At 38.8% G+C, this 25,033-nt stretch overlaps 1 protein-coding gene across 1 annotated transcript; it reads right to left on the reverse strand.

The window, feature by feature from the left end:
• Positions 1 to 11,380: 11,380 nt before the first annotated feature.
• LOC124267335 (galactoside 2-alpha-L-fucosyltransferase Sec1-like) lies at positions 11,381 to 12,232 on the reverse strand. Its single transcript, XM_046702252.1, has one exon. The coding sequence runs from the start codon at positions 12,230 to 12,232 to the stop codon at positions 11,381 to 11,383; it is 852 nt and encodes a 283-aa protein (XP_046558208.1).
• Between the last annotated feature and the right edge of the window lie 12,801 nt (positions 12,233 to 25,033).

A 25,033-nucleotide genomic window follows, 5' to 3' on the forward strand; every position in this document is an offset into this window, starting at 1 on the left:
GTGTCGGTAACACCAGAAAGTATGGTTACCGATACGATACAATTTGATGCATTTTCCTGGAAAATTATGATATTCGCCTACATTTAAATATCATCTACATAGATGTAAGTATCTTCTCTACGTGGATGTAGGAATATCGCAGGTAGATGTAAATATGAACTACATAAACGTAAACATTTTCTTCGTAAATGTAAGTATCTTCTGCATAGATGTATCTTGTACGTTGGTGTATCTTCTATGTATCATCTTCGTATGTGAAAGTATCACTTACGTAATGTAAGTATCCACTACGTAAACTTCAGTATCTTCTACGAAGATGTAAGTATCGTGTACAAAGATGTAAATACCGCCTGCGTTGATGTAAGTATCGTGTACAAAGATGCAAATACCGCCTACGTAGATGTAAGTATCGTGTACGCAGATGTAAATACCGCCTACGTAGATGTAAGTATCGTGTACGCAGATGTAAATACCGCCTACGTAGATGTAAGTATCGTGTACAAAGATGTAAATATCGCCTGCGTAGATGTAAGTATCGTGTACAAAGATGTAAATACCGCCTACGAAGATGTAAGTATCGTGTACAAAGATGTAAATACCGCCTACGTAGATGTAAGTATCGTGTACAAAGATGTAAATACCGCCTACGTAGATGTAAGTATCGTGTCCAAAGATGTAAATACCGCCTACGTAGATGTAAGTATCGTGTACAAAGATGTAAATACCGCCTACGTAGATGTAAGTATTGTGTACGAAGGTGTAAATACCGCCTACGTAGATGTAAGTAACGTCATCGTTGTTTGTTCCTAGGGCAAGGTGAGCGTGAAAACGTACTGGTTGCTTGGGGAGCGGGAAGTGACGACAACCTGAGTACCTTATGACACAGCTGTGACGTCATCCTCTTTGCATATTCTGTCACGTGGTCCACCGACATCGAGGCGCGTGCGCCTGAAGTGGATGATTCCATTTGTGATTTGCTGAAGACTATGGGGTGCTGATGCGGCAATGGATATTTCCATGCCATGAAGAGCGTATATTTGTATTTTATTTATGTCATTGTTGTAAAGTCAACTCTCTTTGATATGCACTGCATGTAGTTCGATCAAGTGATTTACGTAGCAAAGCTTCACTGGATATATTCAACCAGGCCTGAAGGTTCGCCTTTGTAGGACGCTGCTCGGGCATAGTCGCATCTTTCCGCCACGTTCATGGTTCAACATTCGTAACCACTCGGCTCATTCCGTAACCCTGGCACGGTTGGCAACAAATCATGGTTGTGGAATGAACTGGAGTGTTAGAGTGAATTGTAGTGAAGCTTGTGGAGTTTATGGACAGCTTGCAACTGCAAAATGAACACACGCGTGACACCAGAAGCAAGTGTATTCGACTGTTTTGTCGGGTGATGGAATTCCAGGATTTCCAAAGTCTGTCAGTTTCAAATTTATTCATTCACCAAATTCTACTCAAGTGTATGTTAACGGTTCTGTATAAATATCGCCCCGGATACATGTGCACTTGATTTTCGTTCTCAGTTTCCTGGGACTACACAACTCAAGCTCTCCGTGAGGCTACAGGGGGTCACCAGTGACATTATATACCCGCCCTACCGGGTACCCATCTGCCATGCGTCAACTCAGTCCTGGTCCTAAGTACATTGTATTGTGTTGCTGTAATAATGGTCACAGTGACCTACATCCCAGATTCTCCCCTGAATTGTGTAATGTTGTCACTAGAGGGATGAGTTATCTCCCCTGAATTGTGTAATGTTGTCACTAGAGGGATGAGTTATCTCCCCTGAGTGGTGTAATATGGAAATCCCCCACAACTGTTACATGTCCCTGTGTTGAGCCAAAAGCGTTTCAACGAAGCCAGTGTGTGAAAAATCATGGCACGTAATCGAGCCACACGGTCGAAAACCATGCCACTATAATGTCGAAACAAGATCACACAAATGTAATGACGTCATAATGGCGTTTTGGAAGTATTCCCGCGCTATATCGAATCACCTTGTAAGGTAATTGCATGATATCACGCCCCTACTCGCAGTGTGTTGATGTGGAAAGGTACGTCACGTGACACCTGTTATTGCGAATCATGCATATTTATGTAATCATGACTACCAGGTATTATTATTATAATTATTATTATATCTATTTGTGCGTGGACCTTTTACTGTTGTTGACGAATCCATGCAACGATATTTGGTTTTGGGGACTGTTTGCAGTTTCTCCAATATCCTGCCTTAACAAGACGTTCTATACTTCCTTGTACGTTGTCGCTTATGTCATGTAAATACTAATAGTGCGCTTATTTCCAAATTAGGTTTTTTTCTTATATCTTCTGTTTTGCCCTACCAACGTTATTTACATTTTAAAACTTGCTTTCTTTATATTGTTCACCCAAATGTTCCTTTACATCTCAGGCGACGTGGTAGTCTAGTGGTTCAGGTGTCGCCCGTCACGCTTAACACCCGGTTCGATTCCCGAAATGGTAAAAACTGTGTATCACGATTTCAGTGTCGTTAGACGTGATATTGATTGAATATTGCCAAAAGCAGCTTAAAACCATATTAACTTTGCTTGGACCAATTTATCTCGATTTAGTCACGAGTCAGATAGAATCCCACAAATAGGCACATGTGTATTTAATCTCTACGTTGTGTGAGATCGTCACGCAAAAGCTGCATTTGTTCAGCGAAGCGTGAGGTAACCTAATGGTTAAAGCGTCAGTCGTCACGCTGAAGACCCATGTTTGGATCCCCACATGGGTACAATATGTGTAGTCCATTTCTGGTGTCCCCTGCCGTGATAATGCTGAAATATTGCTAAAAGCGGCGTAAACTCATACTCACTCACTCCTGCTTTAAGTTTCGAGTTCGTGAATGCAAGAAAACCGCTTTTACAAATCAGACAAAACATTGGGTATAACACCAACATATGCATGAGATGCATTGTGTTAATGTATACACGTCATGCATTATCTAAGCTTTATTTGAGGATGTTGATATACACTTTAAAGCATGATGCATTATCCAAGCTTTATCTGAGGATGTTGACATACACTGTAAAGCATGATGCAATATCCAAGCTTTATCTGAGGATGTTGATATACACTTTAATGCACAGCAGGACACAACTGATCTCTTTGGTTGTAAATGTTATATATTCACGTGTGTACAGATATATTTGTTTTCAAGACTTAATGTAAATAGCTATTTATTCTTGACACGAACCCTTCACGTTACAGCGACGTACAGTGTCGCTTACATCACCTGCTTTTTATGTGTATTTCATTTATTATTTGATCACGTGATTTGTCACAATACATAATTCATTTATAAATCGCGTTTGAACTGCTGTGTACTTTTAAGTCATTTTCTTCTACTTTTGTTATATATCTATATTGTATATTATTTCGTTACAGTGAAATGATATACAGATCACCTGCGCGTTATATGTCAACAGCTGCTCGGGGTTATTTGAATGAAATTTGTGAATTCGATAAAATGTTGTGCTCGTAATGTAAAGGGTCGGGCAATTGAAAGGATACCATGAAAACTGAATTTAATCAAACAGTTACATCCGCTATTGAGAAATTACCATGTAGAAGTTAGTGGCCTAACATTGCAAATTTTATGTCCAAAATACAGGTGTGATACACCTATCAAATTCGGCAGACTTTGTTACTTTGTACCCACATCCAACAATAGTGTGTATTCCCTTTTGGCCGGTAGTGTATAACAAATAGACAGGGGCCTAGATACGAACCTGGCGGTGTACCTGTTCTGAAATAGTCATCTGAACACACATGTATTTGTATAGTTTGTCTGGTGTCCCCCGCCGTGATATTGCTGGAATATTGCTAAAAGCGGCGTAAAACCAAACTCAGTCAGTCAGTTGTATCGTTTGGTACATTACAGCCATCCAGCTATGGTTAAGGTGTCACTATGTCGTAATTTCATGGAAGGGTGACCTGGTATGGGAAATATCCAGAAGTGATGCAGATTTTAGCCTTCGTGAAACCAAGACAATAGGCATGGTGCAGACAAACCAATACAAATTAGTCTGGGTTCGAACCCGTACCGTGACATGCTGGTGGTTCATGAGATCGTTCACCAAGTGGTCCTGTTTGTGTGGTTAGAAGATATGTTTACATTATTACATCTTGGTATTATTGAAAATTATTCTTGTCCGTTCACGCCAAACATATCATGGACGTCAAATATATTTGACATCATCAAACTGCTCTTGATTTCTGTGATATCATCGTCAGGCCTACCAAAGACATACCATTCAGAATTTATCGTTTTCATTCAACCCCACCACATTTTCGATGGAACCACGGGGTGAGCTTGTGGTTGAAGCTTTCGGTCGTCACAGCGAAGGCCTTGGTTCCATTCCCCACATGGGTACAACATGTGAAGCCCATTCCTGGTGTCCCCCGCCGTGATATTGCTGGATTATTGCTAAAAGCGGCGTAAATATTAAACTCACTCGATGGAACCAAAACAGTGAGTGACACCCGCAGCAACACATTGGCAGGTATTCAGATTGTTGCAATGTCTTCTGTAAACGTGGCGTGTTTCAATCATTCCGATGCACACTTAATGGTGATAGTCTCACGGGTGTAATGTGTGTGGCTATTTCTATTTCAAGTATGTTCATACTATAGCTTGGTTGCTATCTGCTGGCTTTCGTTGGTAGGCCTGATTGCACATATACAGTCAAACACGGTTGTGTCGAACTCTTATTGTGTCGAACTCTTCTTGTGTCGAGCTCACCTTGTGTCGAACTCTTATTCTGTTAAACTCTAAGTGTCGAACTCTAAAGGTTTTGAGCTCTATTGTGGCGAACTGTTATTGTGTCGAACTTATGGTGTCTCGAAGTAAAGCTTTGTCTCTGCTTATTATTTAATTAGTCATCATTTGGTGCTTGTGTCGCACTGTGGAATACTCGAAGCATTTATGTAGGTCCCTTCAACTTCGACACAACGGTGTTCGACTGTACTCACGTTCCTGGGGTTGTCGAACTATCTACGGCAAACCTTACGACTGACCAGATTTACAATGTGAAATTGTGTGGTTTTTAAGCAGATATTTCAACAAGTATACAATGTACCTCTTTCAGACATTAGAGAATCTAGCGGTTGGCTGTCAACATAACTTTCGTAACATAGCAACAGTGAGTTAACGACAAGTTAACAGTTAACAGTATGTTTATTTACGTACGTTGCGAGGTGACGTGATTTCCTGATAAATCCAAAATGAACCAGACTCACGTGTTTTTCGTTATTGTATATTTCTGTTGACATAGAAGTGGGATGTGAAAGGAACGATGTGTGTGTTGTTTGTGTGTGAGTGCGAGGTGGTAATCTGTGGTTTGTGTGTTTGTGTTTAACGCCGCACTCCAGCTTTATATCGGCGGTATGTAAATAATCGAGTCTGGAACAGACAATCCAGTGATCAACAGCATGAACATCGATCTACGCATTTGGGATACGATGACATGTGTCAACCAAAATCTTTTCCCACACTAAAATGATTGGAAGGAAGTCACTGAAGCGCACTTAATATGTATATATATAATACCACTGCAATCACATCGCCCCCATTGGATTAGAGAATCCAGACATTAGAGAATCTAGCGGTTGGCTGTCAACATAACGTTCGTAACATAGCAACAGTGAGTTAACGACAAGCGAACAGTGTGTTTATTTACGTACGTTGCGAGGTGACGTGATTTCCTGATAAATCCAAAATGAAATGTTTTTCGTTATTGTATATTTCTGTTGACATAGAAGTGGGATGTGAGAGGAACGATGTGTGTGTAGTTTGTGTGTGAGTGCGAGGTGGTAATGTGTGTGAGTGCGAGGTGGTAATCTGTGGTTTGTGTGTTAGTGCGAGGTGGTAATATGTGGTTTGTGTGTGAGTGCGAGGTGGTAATCTGTGGTTTGTGTGTTAGTGCGAGGTGGTAATATGTGGTTTGTGTGTTAGTGCGAGGTGGTAAAATGTGGTTTGTTTGAGGGTGAGGTGATAATGTGTGTTGTGTGTGTGTGTGAGTGCGAGGTGGTAATATGTGGTTTGTGTGTTAGTGCGAGGTGGTAATATGTGGTTTCTTTGAGTATGAGGTGGTAATGTGTGTTGTGTTGTGTGAGTGCGGGGTGGTAATCTGTAGTTTTTGTGTCTGTGAGTGCGAGGTGGTAATTCGTGTGGTTTGTGTGTGAGAGAGGTGGTAATCTGTGGTTTGTGTGTTAGTGCGAGGTGGTAATGTGTGGTTTGTGTATTAGTGCAAGGTGGTAATATGTGGTTTGTGTGTGAGTGCGAGGTGGTAATATGTGGTTTGTTTGAGTGTGAGGTGGTAATTTGTGTTTTGTTGTGTGACAGCGAGGTGGTAATGTGTGTTGTGTGTATGTGAGTGCGAAGTGTTAATCTGTGGTTTGTGTGTGAGTGCGACGTGGTAATGTGTGGTTTGTGTGTTAGTGCGAGGTGGTAATGTGTGTGTTTTGTGTGTGAGAGCGACGTGTCAATGTGTGTGTTTTGTGTGTGTGTGCGAGGTGGGATGTGTGTTGCTTGTGTGTGAGTGCGAGGTGTGTGTGTATGTGTCTGAGTGGTTTGTTTGTAATGTATGTTGCGCGTATGATGTTTCCCTGGTTGGGTAGCTTGTTGTTTAACGCCGCACTCCAGCTTTATATCGGCGGTATGTAAATAATCGAGTCTGGAACGGACAATCCAGTGATCAACAGCATGAACATCGATCTACGCATTTGGGATACGATGACATGTGTCAACCAAAATCTTTTCCCACACTAAAATGATTGGAAGGAAGTCACTGAAGCGCACTTAATATGAATATATATAATACCACTGCAATCACATCGCCCCCATTGGATTGGTTGATGTCTTGTTAAACGCTGCACTCAGCAGTATTTCAGCTATATGGCAGCGGTCTGCAAATAACCTAGTCTTGACCCTACAATCCAGTGAGCGTCTTCCTACGCAATGGGGATACGATGACATGTGCCATCTAAGTCAGCGAGACTGACCACCCGATCCCGTTAGTCACCTCTTTCGAAAAACTTGGGTTCCTGAAGACTAGTTCTAACACAGATCATCACGGGCATGATCTCTTTGATCAACGGCTCGATGGTCTATGGAATTACAGAAATGACGAACTCGTTCATAGAACTCGTTTCTTCTCTCCATGAGCTTGTCAATAAATCAATCAATCAATCAAGTTTATTTCGTAACAAGGCCTTTGGCCCACGTACAATACAAATAAACGTGTAATTATCAGGTAGTGGCAATTGACAATCAGATTCATATGTATAAAGAACGCAATGACAATGCTTCCGTAATGTAAGAAGAACAATTTGTTAGTGTTGAAAATTTGGTACCGGATAATGTGTTCAGAAAGTATTGCTGATCTATGAAATTTGGTAATGCTTTAAAATACCTACCGCAAAAATCATGATAAACTTTACATTCAAATAGGAAATGAAATTCATTTTCTTCAAAATTATCATTACACATATTACAAAGTATGTGGTGCCTTGGAAGTGCACCGATTCGTAACATTGCTATTCGACGCCTCGCATCTTTAGATTTCAATAAAGATAAATATGGTTCAGTGCAAAATACACTTTTGATACTGGAATAGACCACAAGCGATTAACATTTGTGCATTTCTGAAAATATGAATTGCTTTTGACAATCAGCAACTCTTACATGAAAATCTTTCAAAAACTGTTCCTGGTTGCCAACTCCTTGAGCTTCCCACACAAAACCAAAACCATAATTGAACAAAGTATTTCGGAAACTATATACCCACGTTTTCCTACCAACTTTGTCTAAATTGTGCAACATATATAGCACTGCTTTGGATTTCTATCCTTTGGTAAGCGTAAAACCAATAGTTCATAACACGTAATAAACTATCAACATAGATATAATTTCTACCACATTCCGCCAAACAGCTGCGTTAGAGCATTTATAACTTACACCCAACACATACTTACAAAATCTAATGTGAAACTGTTCAATAACATGCCATTTCCCAAAACCCCATATTTCCGAAGCGTACAAAAATATCGGCTTTATCTGTAAGCCAAAGACTTTGAACAAAATAGTTGGAGAAATATTTTTAAGTCTCCTACCAAAACCCTTAATTGAGCACAAGGCGTTATTCGCTTTATTTACCAGATTTTGAACCGATTTAGACCATGAAAGTATATTTGAAAACGATAAACCCAAATAATAATATGTAGAAACGTTTAACTTATAATCACCAAAAGTACCAAGATTCAAACCGCCTTAATTTACCACTATTTCTAAAGATTAGGAACTCTGTCTTCTCAAAATTTACAGACAAGCCCCATTTTTTACAAAACTGTAGTAATACGTTGATCTTCCTCTGAAGACTAATGGCAGAATCTGCAAACAAACGTAAATCATCTGCATACAGTAGCAAATACAATTCCATAAACTCTGCGTCAATAAATACGCCCCTGTCACCACAAGTAATTATTTCCGTATACAACTGGTTAACAAACAACGGAAATAGAAGAGGACTTAAAATACAACCTTGCCGAACCCCACTCAAAGAATCAAAATATTCCGAAACATTTAAAGTGCTTAGCTTAACACTAGCCTTTGTCTTTGATTGCATATCTCTAATGATATTGAACATAGAACCATGGACACTATTAGAAAACAGAACAAACCAAAGAAGATCTCTATTAACTGAATTGAACGCCTTACGGAAATCAACAAATAAACAATAAAATCTACTTCCTGTTTTTGACAAATATTTCTGTATAACTCTTTGGAGTGTAAAAATGTTATCAACCGTAGGACAGCCTTTACGGAAGCCACCTTGACACTCAGGGTACAGATCTAACAGTCAACAACCTCTTTCAAACGCCTGTTCAAAATGGAAGTAAAAACTTTGCCACAAATATCCATAAGAGATATACCACGATAAGTATTTACTTCATGAATGCTTCCTTTTTTATACAATGGAAATATAATACTACGTGACCACTGATCTGGAAATTGACCTGACCTGTTTTGATATGACTGCAAAACAATTTTGTTAACTTTAAACATCTCAGGTTGAATGCCATCTGGACCAGGACTTTTATTAGGTCGTAAACAAACTCCACCTCTTCAATCCTTATGTCATTATTCACAATATTATTTGTATCATCATTATTACAGATTCCACAGACGGATTCTTGCACATCATGATTTACAATGAAATCCTTTGTAAATGCGAAAAAATCTTCACCATTATGAATATCTTGAATATTTAATACATCTTTAAAATATTCAACCCATGACAAACAGTCAACTGATGCTACAGATTTGCATGTAGCGCTACTAAAATGAGACCAAAAAGATTTGACCCTTTTACCAGAAGAAAAATCTGATAATATAGAGTTGGTTATTGCTATTGTATATTCCTCCTTCTTGTGACGACAAAGTTCTCTGAATTTATTTCGAACTTTATAAAACTCTTGAAGGTAAGAAAAATCCCCAGACAGGCGAGTTCTATCCAAAAGTTCATACTTATCTTGTTTTAAATTTTCACAGTCTTGATCAAACCATTGCTGATTATGATTATCCCGTCTCCTGACAGAGTTCGAGTTCATTCCACAAGAAGACGCAGTTTTTGGATAATGTCAGTCAGCATTTTTGCACCTAGAGATGGATTATCCATAGTAATCTCATGAAAGACATCAAGAGGCAGTGATTTTAATTTTACTTTTATAGTTGAGTCAAACTTGTCTGCATGGGAAGGTCTCCACTTATATTTCTTAATCGCAATTGTATCATAATGCTACGATTCGCCAATCCTCTGGAAGAAACACTTTAGCTGACAAACAATAGGCAAATGATCAGATTCTACTGATGTACACACACTAAAATCAATAATTGAGATGAATAGATTAGTAGATTATTTCGCTCATATGACGACGTGCATGCGTGTGTATGTGCGGCTGCTTGTACTAGCCCAGACTGAAGCTGGTTTTATAGTGCTAGCTCACTGAGATACCATGCCGCAGTGAAGCATGAATACCCCACTCAGACACAGTATACTGACTCCGAGCCGACCAGTCCTTGTTGTACCAATTAATGCTTAGCGCCAGGCAGGGACCAACAAGTACCATATTTTAACGTCTTTTGGTATGACGCGGTCGGGGATCGAACCCGCGACCTTCCGCTCTCCGGGCGGACGCTTTAACCACTACACCACGCAGGCGGTCGTCAATCATGTAATAAAATATATAATGATTTAGTGTTAAACAAGCATGAATGTTGTTAATAACGCTACACGTAAATGGGGCTTTGCAACGTCATGAAAACCACAGTTTGCAGTTATCTGTTGTGGTGACAAGTTTATTTGCTGTGTACATAAGCTAGCAGGACTTATTACTCGCCCGTGGAAAATATTGCAGTGTAATATTTCTAGGGCAATATTACACTTGTGTAATACCGCTAGACATGTGACGTCATAATGGTTACAGTTATGACGTCATAATGCTAATACCTCTGTCACAATGGTAGTAGACCGTGCCTGACTCGTGGAAAGCTGAGAGTCATCACACTGTAGGCAGTTTCTATCTGTTGGAGAGTAATAAACAGAATACTAAACTCATATCCGTGAAATGCCATATATACTACAAACAAAACGTATGGGAACAGCCTAAAATGTGATGGTCATATATAAACGTTTAAAACATGGTGTGGTCATTTATACTCTAAGGTGAAGGCAACGTTTTGTGTGCTTAATGGGCAATTTGAACAACGTGTTGGAATTTGCAGGGAAGCAACTGATTCAATATTGGTTGAGTTTGAGTGAAGTGAAACATTGTCAAAAGCAACGAAAAACAAGGGTTTTGAAACAAACCAGCACCATGTTGTTCATAAAATCGTCACTAATTAAATACAGCAAAACATTTTTGTATAAGGCCCTTAGAATATGAAATATTTATTAGTCATTTAATGTAACTGAAAAGTTTGTGTTTTCCGTAAAATGTTCCAACTGCAGAACAAAATGTCGATAATCATTTGTAAAATAAAAGGCAAATTTGGCATAAAGTTTAACGTTGAGCATGTTAATTTCACGGAACCAAAACTAATCTCACTTCTTTGAAAACTTAAGTTGGTTGGTTGTTGTTTTACGCCGCGCTCAGCAATAGTCCAGCTACATGACGTCGGTCTGTAAATAATCGAGTCTGGACCAGATAATCCAGTGATCAAATGTTCTACGTAATTGGGATACGGTGACATGTGTCAACCAAGTCAGCAAGCCTGACCACCCGATCCCGTTAGTCGCTCCTTAAGACAAGCATTCTAACCCGGATCTTCACATGAGTATGATCAAGCACCAAGAGGAACCCAATGCGGCAGAAAGTGGTCTTCTTTTATGAGATCTCTATCTAACCCCGATCCTGGCCTGGGAAAATCTCTGTAATATACAGCATACCCGTCTCCAAGCCAAGCAGCCCACCATCCAAATGTCCCCACAGTCATTATCATGTGATCACACAAGGTCAAGGTCGCAAAGTCTACAAAGGGATCTGAATTTTCCATGAGTATTATGTCCGAGGAAACAACATATTTTCTGCACCAATATTTGTCGTCAGTAGCTATAAGGAACAGAGGGTTGTGAAACTTTATATTCATATGTGCAATGGCTTTTTTAATATACGACAAAGGGGCAGCCACATAGCCTCTATTTCCTCCAGAAGTCATATCTGTGCGTCGAACGTGAATCCCGATAACAGTTCGGTTTTTATGCTTATTTGTGTATTTTTCAAAACACTGACCACTGAGATCGATGTATTTTTGTCTGAAGATGAACTCTTTTCTTATCGAGGCTTTGATGCAGTGGAAATACTTCCATGATTGAAGATAGCCCCAGACTTCAACATTTCCATCGGGCAGTGTAAGGAGCTTGCGGTCATAAGCGCCATATTGTCTCTCTAAAACACGAGTCGAAGACTGATTGCGCATGTCCCCGATGAAAGATATATTAAAGAGTATGTTCAGTTCTATTGATTTTGGAATAAGAGCCTTTTTTCCTGTACTGACAGCAATTCCTAGCAATGAGGCATATTCAAACATATTGTTTCCCAGACGACCACGGACTGCCACCGTTAGAGTGTAGTCACGTGACGTGGTTGTTCGCCATCTTGAAAACAGGTCCTGGACGACCTCATCAGGAAGCATCGTGTTGTTGAAGCTTGGTCCAGTTGTGTTAAGATTTCCAGATGAAATGTTGAGGTCCTGGATCCAATTATGTATTTCAGAATGATTGACAATATACTTTTCTTGCAGCAGAATATCCTGATGTAGAATTAAAACTAAACACATAATCAACATGGACATAACTACAAACATGAAGAAAAGTTTTGGAACGTGTAAAGCAGCCATTATGTATTTTTTGTTATGTCTTTAATGTTATCATACTTATTAATACAGCATGAAAATATGCGAGGCACACGCATATGTCAAATATATAAGCACATAATGGGTGGCCGTTTGGTAGCCTAGTGGTTAAAGCGTTCGCTCGTCACGCCGAAGACCCAGGTTCGATTCCCCACATGGGCACAATGTGTGAAGCCAATTTGTGGTGTCCCCGGCCGTGATATTGCTGGAATATTGCTAAAAACGGCGTAAAAACCATACTCACTCACTCACTCATAATGGTGGACTTTTGTAAAATTTAGAATTTTTGTGATATAAAAAACCCAGCTTTCTGGCCAATGACATGTTTGAGGTCAGTATGACAGGCCAAGACCTCCTGTTAAGGGCCAATATCTCATGTAAAAGGTCAAGACCTCCTGTGAAAGGCCAGGACCTCATCTGAAAGGCCAAGACCTCCTGTGAACGGCCAAGGCCTCCTCTGAAAGGTCAGGATCTCCTGTGAAAGGTCAAGACCTCCTCTGAAAGGCCAAGACCTCCTGTGAAAGGCCAAGGCCTCCTCTGAAAGGTCAGGATCTCCTGTGAAAGGTCAAGACCTCCTCTGAAAGGCCAAGGTTTCCTGTGAAGGGCCAAGACTTCCTGCGAAAGGCCAAGACCTCCGATGCGTGTCGAACTGTAATTCTTTGCTTGAATCTTCTTCATATATCAGCGTGGGTGTCACATGATGAATCCCGGCATTCTTGTGGACGGTTTAAATTTACCTGGAAAATAAATGAATTATAGATAAATTATATGTATGAGGGACATGGAAAATGAGTAATAATAATATTAAAAAAATGACAGTCAACAAATCTGTTTGTCTCGTGATGCACATGCTATGAAATCAGCCCAACCGTCATGGCTCATATTTTCTAAACTAGGGTTAATACCGCTTGCATTTCGGAGGGAACAAACCTTTAACCAAGGGAGGATCATGTTAACCTAAAATTAGGGGTCGTAACAGAGAGATCAATTTAATATTATGTAATGAAGTCTTTTTAGATGCGATCTTGCAGGAAAATAAGAGTGATTTGATCAGTCAGACCTATCTTATAAATACCATTAAAAAAGTAGGGGATATTGGATTTACAAGATCCATAAAATGCAATGATGAAGCCAAGGAGGAAAGAGATGATGAAGAGAAATTAAGGGAAAATGTGACAATTAATTCCATTCCTTTGGAAATGTTTTATCTGTATGGGTACATATTACTTATTCTCACGTGCATTGGCCTTGGCGAGTGGTATGCTCGCAAAATCGAATACAGACATACAGATTATATATTTGAGTCTCACCTCACTTGTAAAATACAGGACATATATAAGCTATAATACAGAATAAAAGTGAGCCACCCGTTTAGGGTTATGAGAGACTATTGTAGACTTTAAGAACAAACATAAATAGTGAGTGAGTGAGTTAAAATTTAAAGTCACATTGGCATTATTTCAGCCATATCGAGGCTAAAAATAGTTTTTAACTTCATCTTAAATGCATGTAAATCACTAAAAGCCTGTCAACGAAGGACAATAAAACGAACTAGAATATCACAGACACAAAAAATAAAACTACTATATATCTCTAAAAACAGGATTTAAAATTGGGCCAATACAATTAAAAACGGGCTATATATCGCCAGCAACCAAAGGTAGATCACCATACAAGGGACCATGGGGCCTTAGAGTACCTTTGCTACCTGCATGGATAAACATCTTTGTCCGTCACAATTTAATTCTGGACTCACAAAATATGGTAAAAAGTCCAGAAACTCTCCGCACTGTGGGCACTTTCTGACAAGGGATTTGACCAAATTAAACATGCAGTTGTTATGAACATATGCCAAGGATGACCAAAAAAATGCAAAAAAAATTTTTTCGAAAACTTTTAATTTAAACTCGCTCGCCCATGGGCCTGCCCATGGGCGAACAGTGGCTCATGGGCCGGCCCATGGGCGAGAATGTTTCATTTCGATCAGAATTCATGTTTTGGAGGTTGTAAATGAATGAGTGTATGTTTATAAGCATCATGTCACAAATTTCAACTCATTTTGACTTAAATCGATTAAATTAGAGCGATATTAAAAAATCTCGCCCATGGGCGAAAAATATGTTGGCCCATGGGCGAGAATATTTACTTTTACTCAAAACACATGTTTTTCCATGTTTTGGAGGTTGTAAATGAATGAGTGTATGTTTATAAGCATCATGTCACAAATTTCAACTCATTTTGACTTAAATCGATTAAATTAGAGCGATATTAAAAAATCTCGCCCATGGGCGAAAAATATGTTGGCCCATGGGCGAGAATGTTTAATTTCGATCAGAATTCATGTTTTGGAGGTTATAAATGAATGAATGTATGTTTATAAGCATCATGACACAAATTTCAACTCATTTTGACTTAATTCGACTAACTTAGAGCGATATTAACAAATCTCGCCCATGGGCGAAACATATGTTGGCCCATGGGCGAGAATATTTACTTTTACTCAAAATACATGTTTTCCCATGTTTTGGATGTTGTAAATGAATGAGTGTATGTTTATAAGCATCATGACACAAATTTCAACTCATTTTGACTTAATTCGACTAACTTAGGGCGATATTACAAAATCTCGCCCATGGGCGAAAAACAACATTTTGGCCCATGGGCGAGAATATTTACTTTTACTCAAAATACATGTTTTTCCATGTTTTGGAGGTTGTAAATGAATGAGTGTATGTTTATAAGCATCATGTCACAAATTTCAACTCATTTTGACTTAATTCGACTAACTTAGGGCGATATTAAAAAATCTCGCCCATGGGCGAAAATATGTTGGCCTATGGGCGAGAATGTTTAATTTCGATCAGAATTCATGTTTTGGAGGTTATAAATGAATGAGTGTATGTTTATAAGCATCATGTCACAAATTTCAACTCATTTTGACTTAATTTGACTAACTTAGAGCGATATTAAAAAATCTCGCCCATGGGCGAGAATATTTCCTTTTACTCAAAATACATGTTTTTCCATGTTTTGGAGGTTGTAAATGAATGAGTGTATGTTTATAAGCATCATGTCACAAATTTCAACTCATTTTGACTTAATTCGACTAACTTAGAGCGATATTAAAAAATCTCGCCCATGGGCGAAACATATGTTGGCCCATGGGCGAGAATATTTACTTTTACTCAAAATACATGTTTTCCCATGTTTTGGATGTTGTAAATGAATGAGTGTATGTTTATAAGCATCATGACACAAATTTCAACTCATTTTGACTTAATTCGACTAACTGAGAACGATATTTTAAATCTCGCCCATGGGCAAAAAACATTTGGCCCATGGGCGAGAATATTTCCTTTACTCAAAATACATGTTTTCCATGTTTTGATGTTGTAAATGAATGAGTGTATGTTTATAAGCATCATGTCACAAATTTCAACTCATTTTGACTTAATTCGACTAACTTAGGCGATATTAAAAATCTCGCCCATGGGCGAAAATATGTTGGCCCATGGGCGAGAATGTTTAATTTCGATCAGAATTCATGTTTTGGAGGTTATAAATGAATGAGTGTATATTTATAAGCATCATGTCACAAATTTCAACTCATTTTGACTTAATTTGACTAACTTAGAGCGATATTAAAAAATCTCGCCCATGGGCGAAAAACATTTTGGCCCATGGGCGAGAATATTTCCTTTTACTCAAAATACATGTTTTTCCATGTTTTGAAGGTTGTAAATGAATGAGTGTATGTTTATAAGCATCATGTCACAAATTTCAACTCCTTTTGACTTAATTCGACTAACTTAGAGCGATATTAAAAAATCTCGCCCATGGGCGAAAATATGTTGGCCCATGGGCGAGAATGTTTAATTTCGATCAGAATTCATGTTTTGGAGGTTATAAATGAATGAGTGTATATTTATAAGCATCATGACACAAATTTCAACTCATTTTGACTTAATTTGACTTAAATCCATTTTCAACTCTTGTTCTCTTAAAAGTGGCTTTCTATCAGCACATCCCAATCCGACCATCTGTCATTAATTCCCCGCATGAGCTATCAGTTGCATTGAAAGCTCTCGCCTATTGTTTTCGTTACTTAATTGTTTCACGGATAGGTATGTACAGCAAGGAGAGTTCTATATGATATCATTTGCTTGATAACGGTGTTAGTAGCTACACCGAAACGTCGCTCATATCATATTAAAGAAGGTGTATATCCATAGAACTCTCCTTGTGGTTCATCACACCACCTTCTAAATGCCACTTAAACATGTGATAGGTATGTAGTCACTCCAAATTCACCATATGTGCGTGACTGTCCTCTCCGACGTCCGCGCCCACCTCTCAACCTAGCAATCTCGATCCACTTTCTGCTCACTATCAAGCCATCTATAACTTCCCTCTCTCTCCTACCACCTGTCTTCTCAGAGGTCCGCGCCTCTCTTTTCCTTCATTATTTCACACCAACTCTACCTGCCAACAACTACTGTCTCCTCCGAGGTCCGCGCGCCTCCAGCCACCACCGACTCCCGCCGCCTCTCAGCACCAACCATAACAAACTCCACGGTCAAGGCTTCCCATAGCCCCTCAATTACTACACTCGCTCAGCCTGCCTTGCCCCCCTCAATGCTCCCATACCACCCCTTCACCCCACCCACCCTAGAAGGACTTACATGGTCCCTTCATACGGTGGCGGTTGGGCACAAATTTAGCCATCACTTAAAAACACAAGTATCCTACTATTATAAACCTGGTATATCTAAATTTACTTCAAATGTTGTGAGACTTACGTGCCCTCTCAAGAAGACAAAACTGTGAAACCCGTGAAGGTCCGGGTTAGAATTGGCCTTCAATAACCCATGCTTATCGTAAGAGGTGACCAACGGGATCGGGTGGTCAGGCTCGCTGGCTTGGTTGACACGTGTCATCGGTTCCCGGTTGCGCCGAACCCGTGAAGATCCGGGTTAGAATTGATCTTCAGTAACCCATGCTTGTCGTACGAGGCGACTAACGGGATCGGGTGGTCAGGCTTGCTGACTTGGTTGACACATGTCATCGGTTCCCAATTGCGCTGATCGATGCTCATGCTGTTGATCACTGGATTGTCTGGTCCAGGCTCGATTATTTACAGACCGCTGCCATATAGTTGGAATATTGCTGAGTGCAGCCTAAAACTAAACTCACTCATCCAACTGCTCAAATCGATGCTCAATTTGTTGATCACTGGATCGTCTGGTCCAGACTCGAATATTTACAGACAGCCGCCATATAGCTGGAATATTGCTGAGTGCAGCCTAAAACTAAACTCACTCGCTCACTCACTCCAAACTGTGAAAATTAAGAACACCTCTAGCTACCAACAATGTCAACAAGAACATAATGGAGTCCCTACATCAATACATCTTCAAGACTAAACGAATTGATAAATTATTCTAGACCAATATCTGTACACAAATAATTAAATGTAACTGCAAGTTCAAGGTTCATAAGCACGTCCATTGCACATTTACCCTACCTCATGTGATAATATCTATCTCTGATTGATTCACGTGACCTTGAACAAATGGTGGACGGAAAAAAGTCATAGGAAAAAAGTCATTGAAGAAAGGACATAGAAAAAATAACTATCATAAAACATCATGTTCTCCAGTTATTTACTGTGTTTATACTATTTCACTTTCAAGTTAATTATTCCTTTAGTGTGACGCTGTAAGCAATTGGATCTTATCAAAACAGTAGAAATGAACAGATTATTATTGTGGGATTGTGGGATTAAAAGTCACAAGTCACATGATTGTTTGTTTAACTAGCTTTGAGCTTGACGATATCACACCGATTAATGAACTCATGGGATTATCAGTTAATGCTTTTACTCAAATGGCTTCCTTCTAGCAGCTAATATACGACCCCCCTGGCCGTAAGACTGTGATCCAACCTCTTCACGGCATTGGCTGGAACATTCGGTTAAATAAAATATGCAAGGACAACTGACTGATGTAGTGCTGTTGCAGATGAAAGTGTTATGATGACTTTTTTTTGTTGATGTCATGTATTTTACTTGAATGATAACATTAATTTTATATGTTAGGTTCAAATGTGGTAGTGCTGTTGATGATAATATTGTTATGACTTGTTAAATAAATACATTATCAATACTGACCTTTTTTGAGTTTATGACTATTTCGCTATGACTTTTTCCTACCCAAATCTTTTACTTTTTCCATGACTTTTTCTACAACCAAACAAATTACAATGTATGCCTGGTGCACGGTTGTGCACTGCTTGGGTGGTGTTGTACAAATCATCAGGCAGAATAAATCATTTATATCCCGCCCCATGGAAAAAAACGGTATCTTCCCATAAGATAGACCTCCCAAAAGACAGACCGCTTAAAACAGCACATTTTATGGTTGGTTGCATAAGGCTTAATGAAGCTGTACCCTTGAAAATATGCATCCACGGCAGTCAGTGAACCGTGAAGCAGTGGTTCAAATCGACTAGTCAGTACCATGTTAGTGAAATATATGACTGAATTTCATGCTATATTTACATGAAGAGAGATTTAAGATATTTTTGCCTAAGGTTATGTATTTATATGGTTTTATAAAAATCTTTCTATGATGTATATTTTGACCCTCTAGATAACAGCGTCTCATAAGCCTGTTAAGGCTGGATGTATGTAAATCATTATGCGTTTATTTTATATGTATTTTATATCTTGTTTACATACATGGGACACTTTAATAAACTATGTCTATCTGTCTGTCTGTCTTTAAACATTCGTCAAGATAAATTCTGTTCACTATTGTGATAACGTGCGTCCCGTTTTATCCACCTAGCCGAAGGCGTCAATGACAGTTTGGTACTACTTATGATAGGAATTAATCTGACGTTTTTGTGTATCCAGTTCTTGTGTATTCTGTTATATTATACATGTGCCGGTGAGGTATTAATAAAAGCAATGTTTTGCTTGTTTACCAAACCAGATTCACTGAGAATATAAATATGTTTAAACCATATGTTCAAAACTGAAATACAATATGAACATGCACACAATAGCAAAATTGAAAGGCACATCTTGCCAAACAAGGTTTTCAAGAGAATATACACATAAATGTGCACGTCTTGAGAAAGGTCAAAGTTCCTATTCCTATCTCAGTAAACAGGGTTGTTCAATCACACATATAAACACATCAATTTTGCATGACAAATAAGTTAATGCACAAAAGAGAATTTAACACCATTTCGACACCTTATAATACAATCAATTCGAGATTTCCTTAGAATGTACGATATTTGGCTGCGCGATAAGCGCAGTCAGTCTTTTTTTAAAAAACTCCCTCACGAGCACCTGTACATCTCACACCTAGCCCAGGGTGAACAACGGATTGTATATATTTGGAAAGCAAAATACACTTGAAAGTCGTGGCTGTTTAACTCTAATACACAAGACCAACGGATGGGACACAACGGCGCAAATTGTCGCAGGCGCTTTGCGGAAATTACGTAACTGAACGCGGAGATACACTAAACGTCATCGTTCCGCTCCGTGACCTCGTCTTTGCGAGCTAGACTGTAATAATCAACTGAGGTGAAACTCAGAATGATGAAATTGGAAATGAGGAAGAAACCAGCTAAATCAACATGTGGATGACAACACAATAACTTGAAAATCGCTCATGAATTCGTATGACAATGCAATATCTGTTGAGACCATGATAATTTGAACAACAGAGAAAGTTATATGGATATACAACTTCTTTATTATAATGTAAGAGGACACACATGAATGAGTGTGCAGGGCAGGTTGTTCCGTGTGTAATATGGTCCAGGGTATTTTGGCTGCCCATAAAATTGACGCTGTGACTTCATTCATTCATTTATTTCAATATACATATCATCATCATCAATCTCATCAACAGTATTATGAAATACAACCATTAGGCAATATTAGCACTACCATCATGATACAAACATACATTATTACAAAATATCACATTATACACAATATCACAAGCATACATCATTATTCATAGTCCCACAAGGTGAGACACACCGTAAGCAAGTGGAGTCTCGACACCATCTTGCAGCAGTCTATCCTAGCCGTTCTTCAAGCTGGCGATATTTGTTTTTCTTAGGTTTCACACAACCACCACCCTGGAACTGCATCAATGTTATTTCTGTGAAGTTCCTTATCAGATTGATATGTCAACGAGATAAGTGATGTGTTCAGTTTAAACATAACACCAATCATTAATTTAATCACTCACTCGTGTTAGTGCCAGTTCAGGTGAACTCTGTTCACGAGCTCAGCGCAGTGGTAAGGTGAACCGTAATCCCATAAACCCAGTGAGGCATGAAGTCCCACATAGCCTAATGAACGGTACCTACGTAATTGAATAATTTTAGGCCTCGTGGGACGACACTTCAAAAAGTGTATCACCTGTTGTTTCAAGAGATTAGCATGGTTCAGTGACTTGAAACCTTTGAAAAATATCTGCTGGCAAACTGGGGACACCCCGTTTCGGCGTAGCTGCTAAAACCGTTATCAAGCAAGTGATGTCTACTGGGTAGACCAGTAAAGTTAGACCAGAGACCATATAATAGATCTATTATATGGTCTCTGGTTAGACCTTTGGGTCGAGGTAAAAATCCTTGGATGTTTGATGTTGTGATGACGGTGTTGTTTTAAGGGAATAGGACACTAGCTTTCTACCAATTGTAAAATGTGTGTTAAATCAGCTCACCCAGGAAACGAAATAAGACACGTGTACCAGAATGTGAGTGAATTTGTAAGATATGGCAAATGCACAATTAGACTCCAAAGTTTTCCCTACATTTCGTGGTGGAAGATACCTTTGTGTAAATGGTTATATGTTCATAGTGAAAAAGAGGAAAAGGGAAGAATGGATCTCGTGCAAATGCATGCAGAAAGACTGCATACGGATCAACACTCTCAACTGTCTTAACGACATAGTTTCTAAAATGCCAAGAGACCACAACCACGGACCTGTACATAACGAAGTCAAGGTAAATCTTTTCGACTGTAGCAAAATATTGACAATTTTTAAAAAGGTAAAAGCAAACTCAATCTTGAATATATTGTGTATTCCTAATTGCCTAATGTAAAGACTACATATTAATACTATGGATATTTTAATGTATAGTTTAAACATGTTTTCTTCAAGTAATCATGACGGGATTGGCAAACAAACATAAACATGCATGTCAAAGCCGCTCCAGAACAATAATACAATTACATAGATAGTGATGTACACTGTGTGCAAAACATAATCAGTTAGACGTCCGATCAGTTAGACGTCCCAGACACGTCAAATCAACAAAAGTTATGGTTGGTTGCACTCAGGTACACTGCACTGTTAACTTTATTGGGTAATGGATTGATCCAAAGTTATGTGCTTAAGAATATATTAAGCGATCTAATTAATAGGGCTGTAATGATGCATCAAACTATCGATGAATTGCAATTATTCCGAAAGCAATTAATCGATGGTAGAAATGAAAACTATCGATGCATCGATAGTATGTGTGACTATCGATAGTTAAGTGATGGTTATTTATTCTTATTAAATATATGTGTTGTTTTTTTATTTTTTTTTTTAATTGTTTAGGTGCAAACTTGCAGCTTCATTTAGTTTATGTTTTAACTGTTTACTCGATCTTGGTTTCAAGTTTCTTGTCAGTTATTCATAGGGGAGCAGAGGAAGCCCAACAACCCGTCGTATCCACCTCTGTATCTCTGGGAGTAACTCAATTAGTTACATGGGAAATCTATAATCCTGTTTTGATCAAAGTGAACATTATGAACACAAACTGTGAGAAGCCGAAGTCAATAAACATTAGTATTTTGATCAAAGTATTTCTGCACAAAAAAGTAACAAACTCATAATTAGTGTTAAAATATACCACTAACCACTAATATGAAAACATCTCGTTAGTCTATGGGATAGGTCTATTACGTCAGTGGGTAAAACTAGGTTTGTAATCACAGTCACGCCTGATTGATCCAAAGTTGTCTGATAATTGGCGTGTCTGACTAATGGGATGTCTAACTTATGAGAGCAAAAGCATACATGGAATTGGAGACCCCCTTCTTCATCTCGGTTAAATGTGTGTTTAGCATTAATAAATCCTAAATAAAAACCCAACTTGCTTATATATACAGGATGTACAGGAGGACTGCAGCTGTCACAATGGATTGACATGAGAGTGACGATGAGAGCTATCGGGATAGGTTTGTATGTTGAGGTACACTATCTTCTTATAAGTTTTCATTACTATCAATGCATCCCACTAATATATGATAACATTCATGATAACAGCACTCCATGTCCAGCTCGTTAAACAACATAATAAAAATACAATTATTATAATAAACTCACTCCCTAAAACCTCTGGCGAAGAATAGCCGTGACGGGCAGATGGGAATTACAAAGTAATTGATCACAAAATATTAAAACGAAACGTGCGAAACTGGGTAGGTACACCTCGCAAGTGTGGGGTTGCCCACGATAGAATTTATTCAACAATGAATACTATGACGACATACCGAATGTCACGTAGAATAAAAACACAGTTTTGATGCTTTTTCCTTTGTGAGGAGGTTTGACAAGGCCTTTAGCTCCTGAGTGGTGACGTGTGACGTCCGAGGCAGGAAGTGACAGTGTATTGACTTCTTTCCTTAATTACCCAGTTGGGGCTCCCTAATTGACCTTTATTTGTTCTGAAGCAGCGTGGACTATTTATTTTATTTGGAAGTGGTTATTGGCAAATGTCAATAGGATTGACAAGACATATTTCAATACAGTTAAAGCTCTCACAATACTGTTTATGTTACAAGAATTACAAATTAAAAGTAATATTTCATATTCAACAATTTCTTAATTTTGATTGTTCCGACGTGTATGTTTTGATAATATATGTTCGTGCACGCATACCATTGACGAGCCACATTTCCATTTGCACTGAGTTATTTCGCATGTTGTACGTTAACAAATTAATAAATAAGATACTGTACTGGGTCTTATCTTGCCGTGATTTCTGAATCAATGTATCATTGAAGCAGTATGTCAGATACAGTTTCCAACACGAGGTAGTACCTTTGCCTATACAATATCACGTCATACTGTAGTTAGATAACTTGTTCCATGGCATTACTTCTAATGTTTTAAGTGCCTAGTGACTACATATGATGATGATTATGAGTTTAACGTCGGCTTCTGGCTGTAGCCAATAACACCGACAGGGTAGGTGGGAGCTAAAGTAATAATTAATATGTTCATAATAAGGGATAAACCACCATACCCCTATAAATGTAAATGATGGGGTGTTAACCTAAGTGAATTTTTGAATGAAAACGGCTACAAACATGATAATAAATAAAAAGCCGTGATTAGGAAGGGAAAATAAAAAATAATGTAGTTTGATGTAATTAGATGAGAAGAGATGGGAAATGACAGTGAAGTTTGTTATTGTTGGTGCTGAGAGGCGGCGGGAGTCGGTGGTGGCTGGAGGCGCGCGGACCTCGGAGGAGACAGTAGTTGTTGGGAGGTAGAGTTGGTGTGAAATAATGAAGGAAAAGAGAGGCGCGCGGACCTCTGAGAAGACAGGTGGTTAGAGAGAGGGATAGTTATAGATGGCTTGATAGTGAGCAGAAAGTGGATCGAGATTGCTAGGTTGAGAGGTGGGCGCGGACGTCGGAGAGGACAGTCACGCACATATGGTGAATTTGGAGTGACTACATACCCATCCGTGAAACAATGAAGTAATGAAACAATAGGCAAGAGCTTTCAATACAACTGATAGCTCATGACAGGTAATAAATGACGGATGTTCGGATTGGGATGTGCTGATAGTAATAGCCTGGGAAAGCCACTTTTAAGAAAAAACAAGAGTTGAAAATGGTTTGGCTCAACCGGCAATGGGTATGGTTGAGTGATCGTGTGAATGTGGGTTTCCCGGCTATGCGCTATTAGCTAATCCATGTTACCGTAAATAATGCAGATTTTTAAATATCGCTCTAAATAAGCCGATTTAAGTCAAAATGAATTGAAATTTGTGTCATGATGTTTATAAACATACGCTCATTCATTTACAACCTTCAAAACATGGAAAAACATGTATTTTGAGTAAAAGGATATATTCTCGCCCATGGGCCAAAATGTTTTTCGCCCATGGGCGAGATTTTTTAATATCGCTCTAAGTTAGTCGAATTAAGTCAAAATGAGTTGAAATTTGTGTCATGATGCTTATAAACATACACCCATTCATTTACAACCTCCAAAACATGAATTCTGATCGAAATGCTACATTCTCGCCCATGGGCCAACATATTTTCGCCCATGGGCGAGATTTTTAAAATCGCCCTAAGTTAGTCGAATTAAGTCAAAATGAGTTGAAATTTGTTTCATGATACCACATAAGTATACACGCATTCATTTACAAAATCCAAAACATGGAAAAAACATGTATTTTGAGTAAAAGTCAATATTCTCGCCCATGGGCCAACATATCTTTTGCCCATTGGCGAGATTTCTAAATATTGTTCTAAGT

The sequence above is a fragment of the Haliotis rubra genome, unplaced genomic scaffold, assembly GCF_003918875.1.
Source record: "Haliotis rubra isolate DU_JTF1 unplaced genomic scaffold, ASM391887v1 Scf1303, whole genome shotgun sequence".
NCBI classification, from domain to species: Eukaryota; Metazoa; Mollusca; class Gastropoda; order Lepetellida; family Haliotidae; genus Haliotis; species Haliotis rubra.

Excerpts from the sequence above, each read along its gene's own strand:
- LOC124267335 (XM_046702252.1), bottom strand. The coding sequence starts at position 12,232 with ATGCTTCCTGATGAGGTCGTCCAGGACCTGTTTTCAAGATGGCGAACA.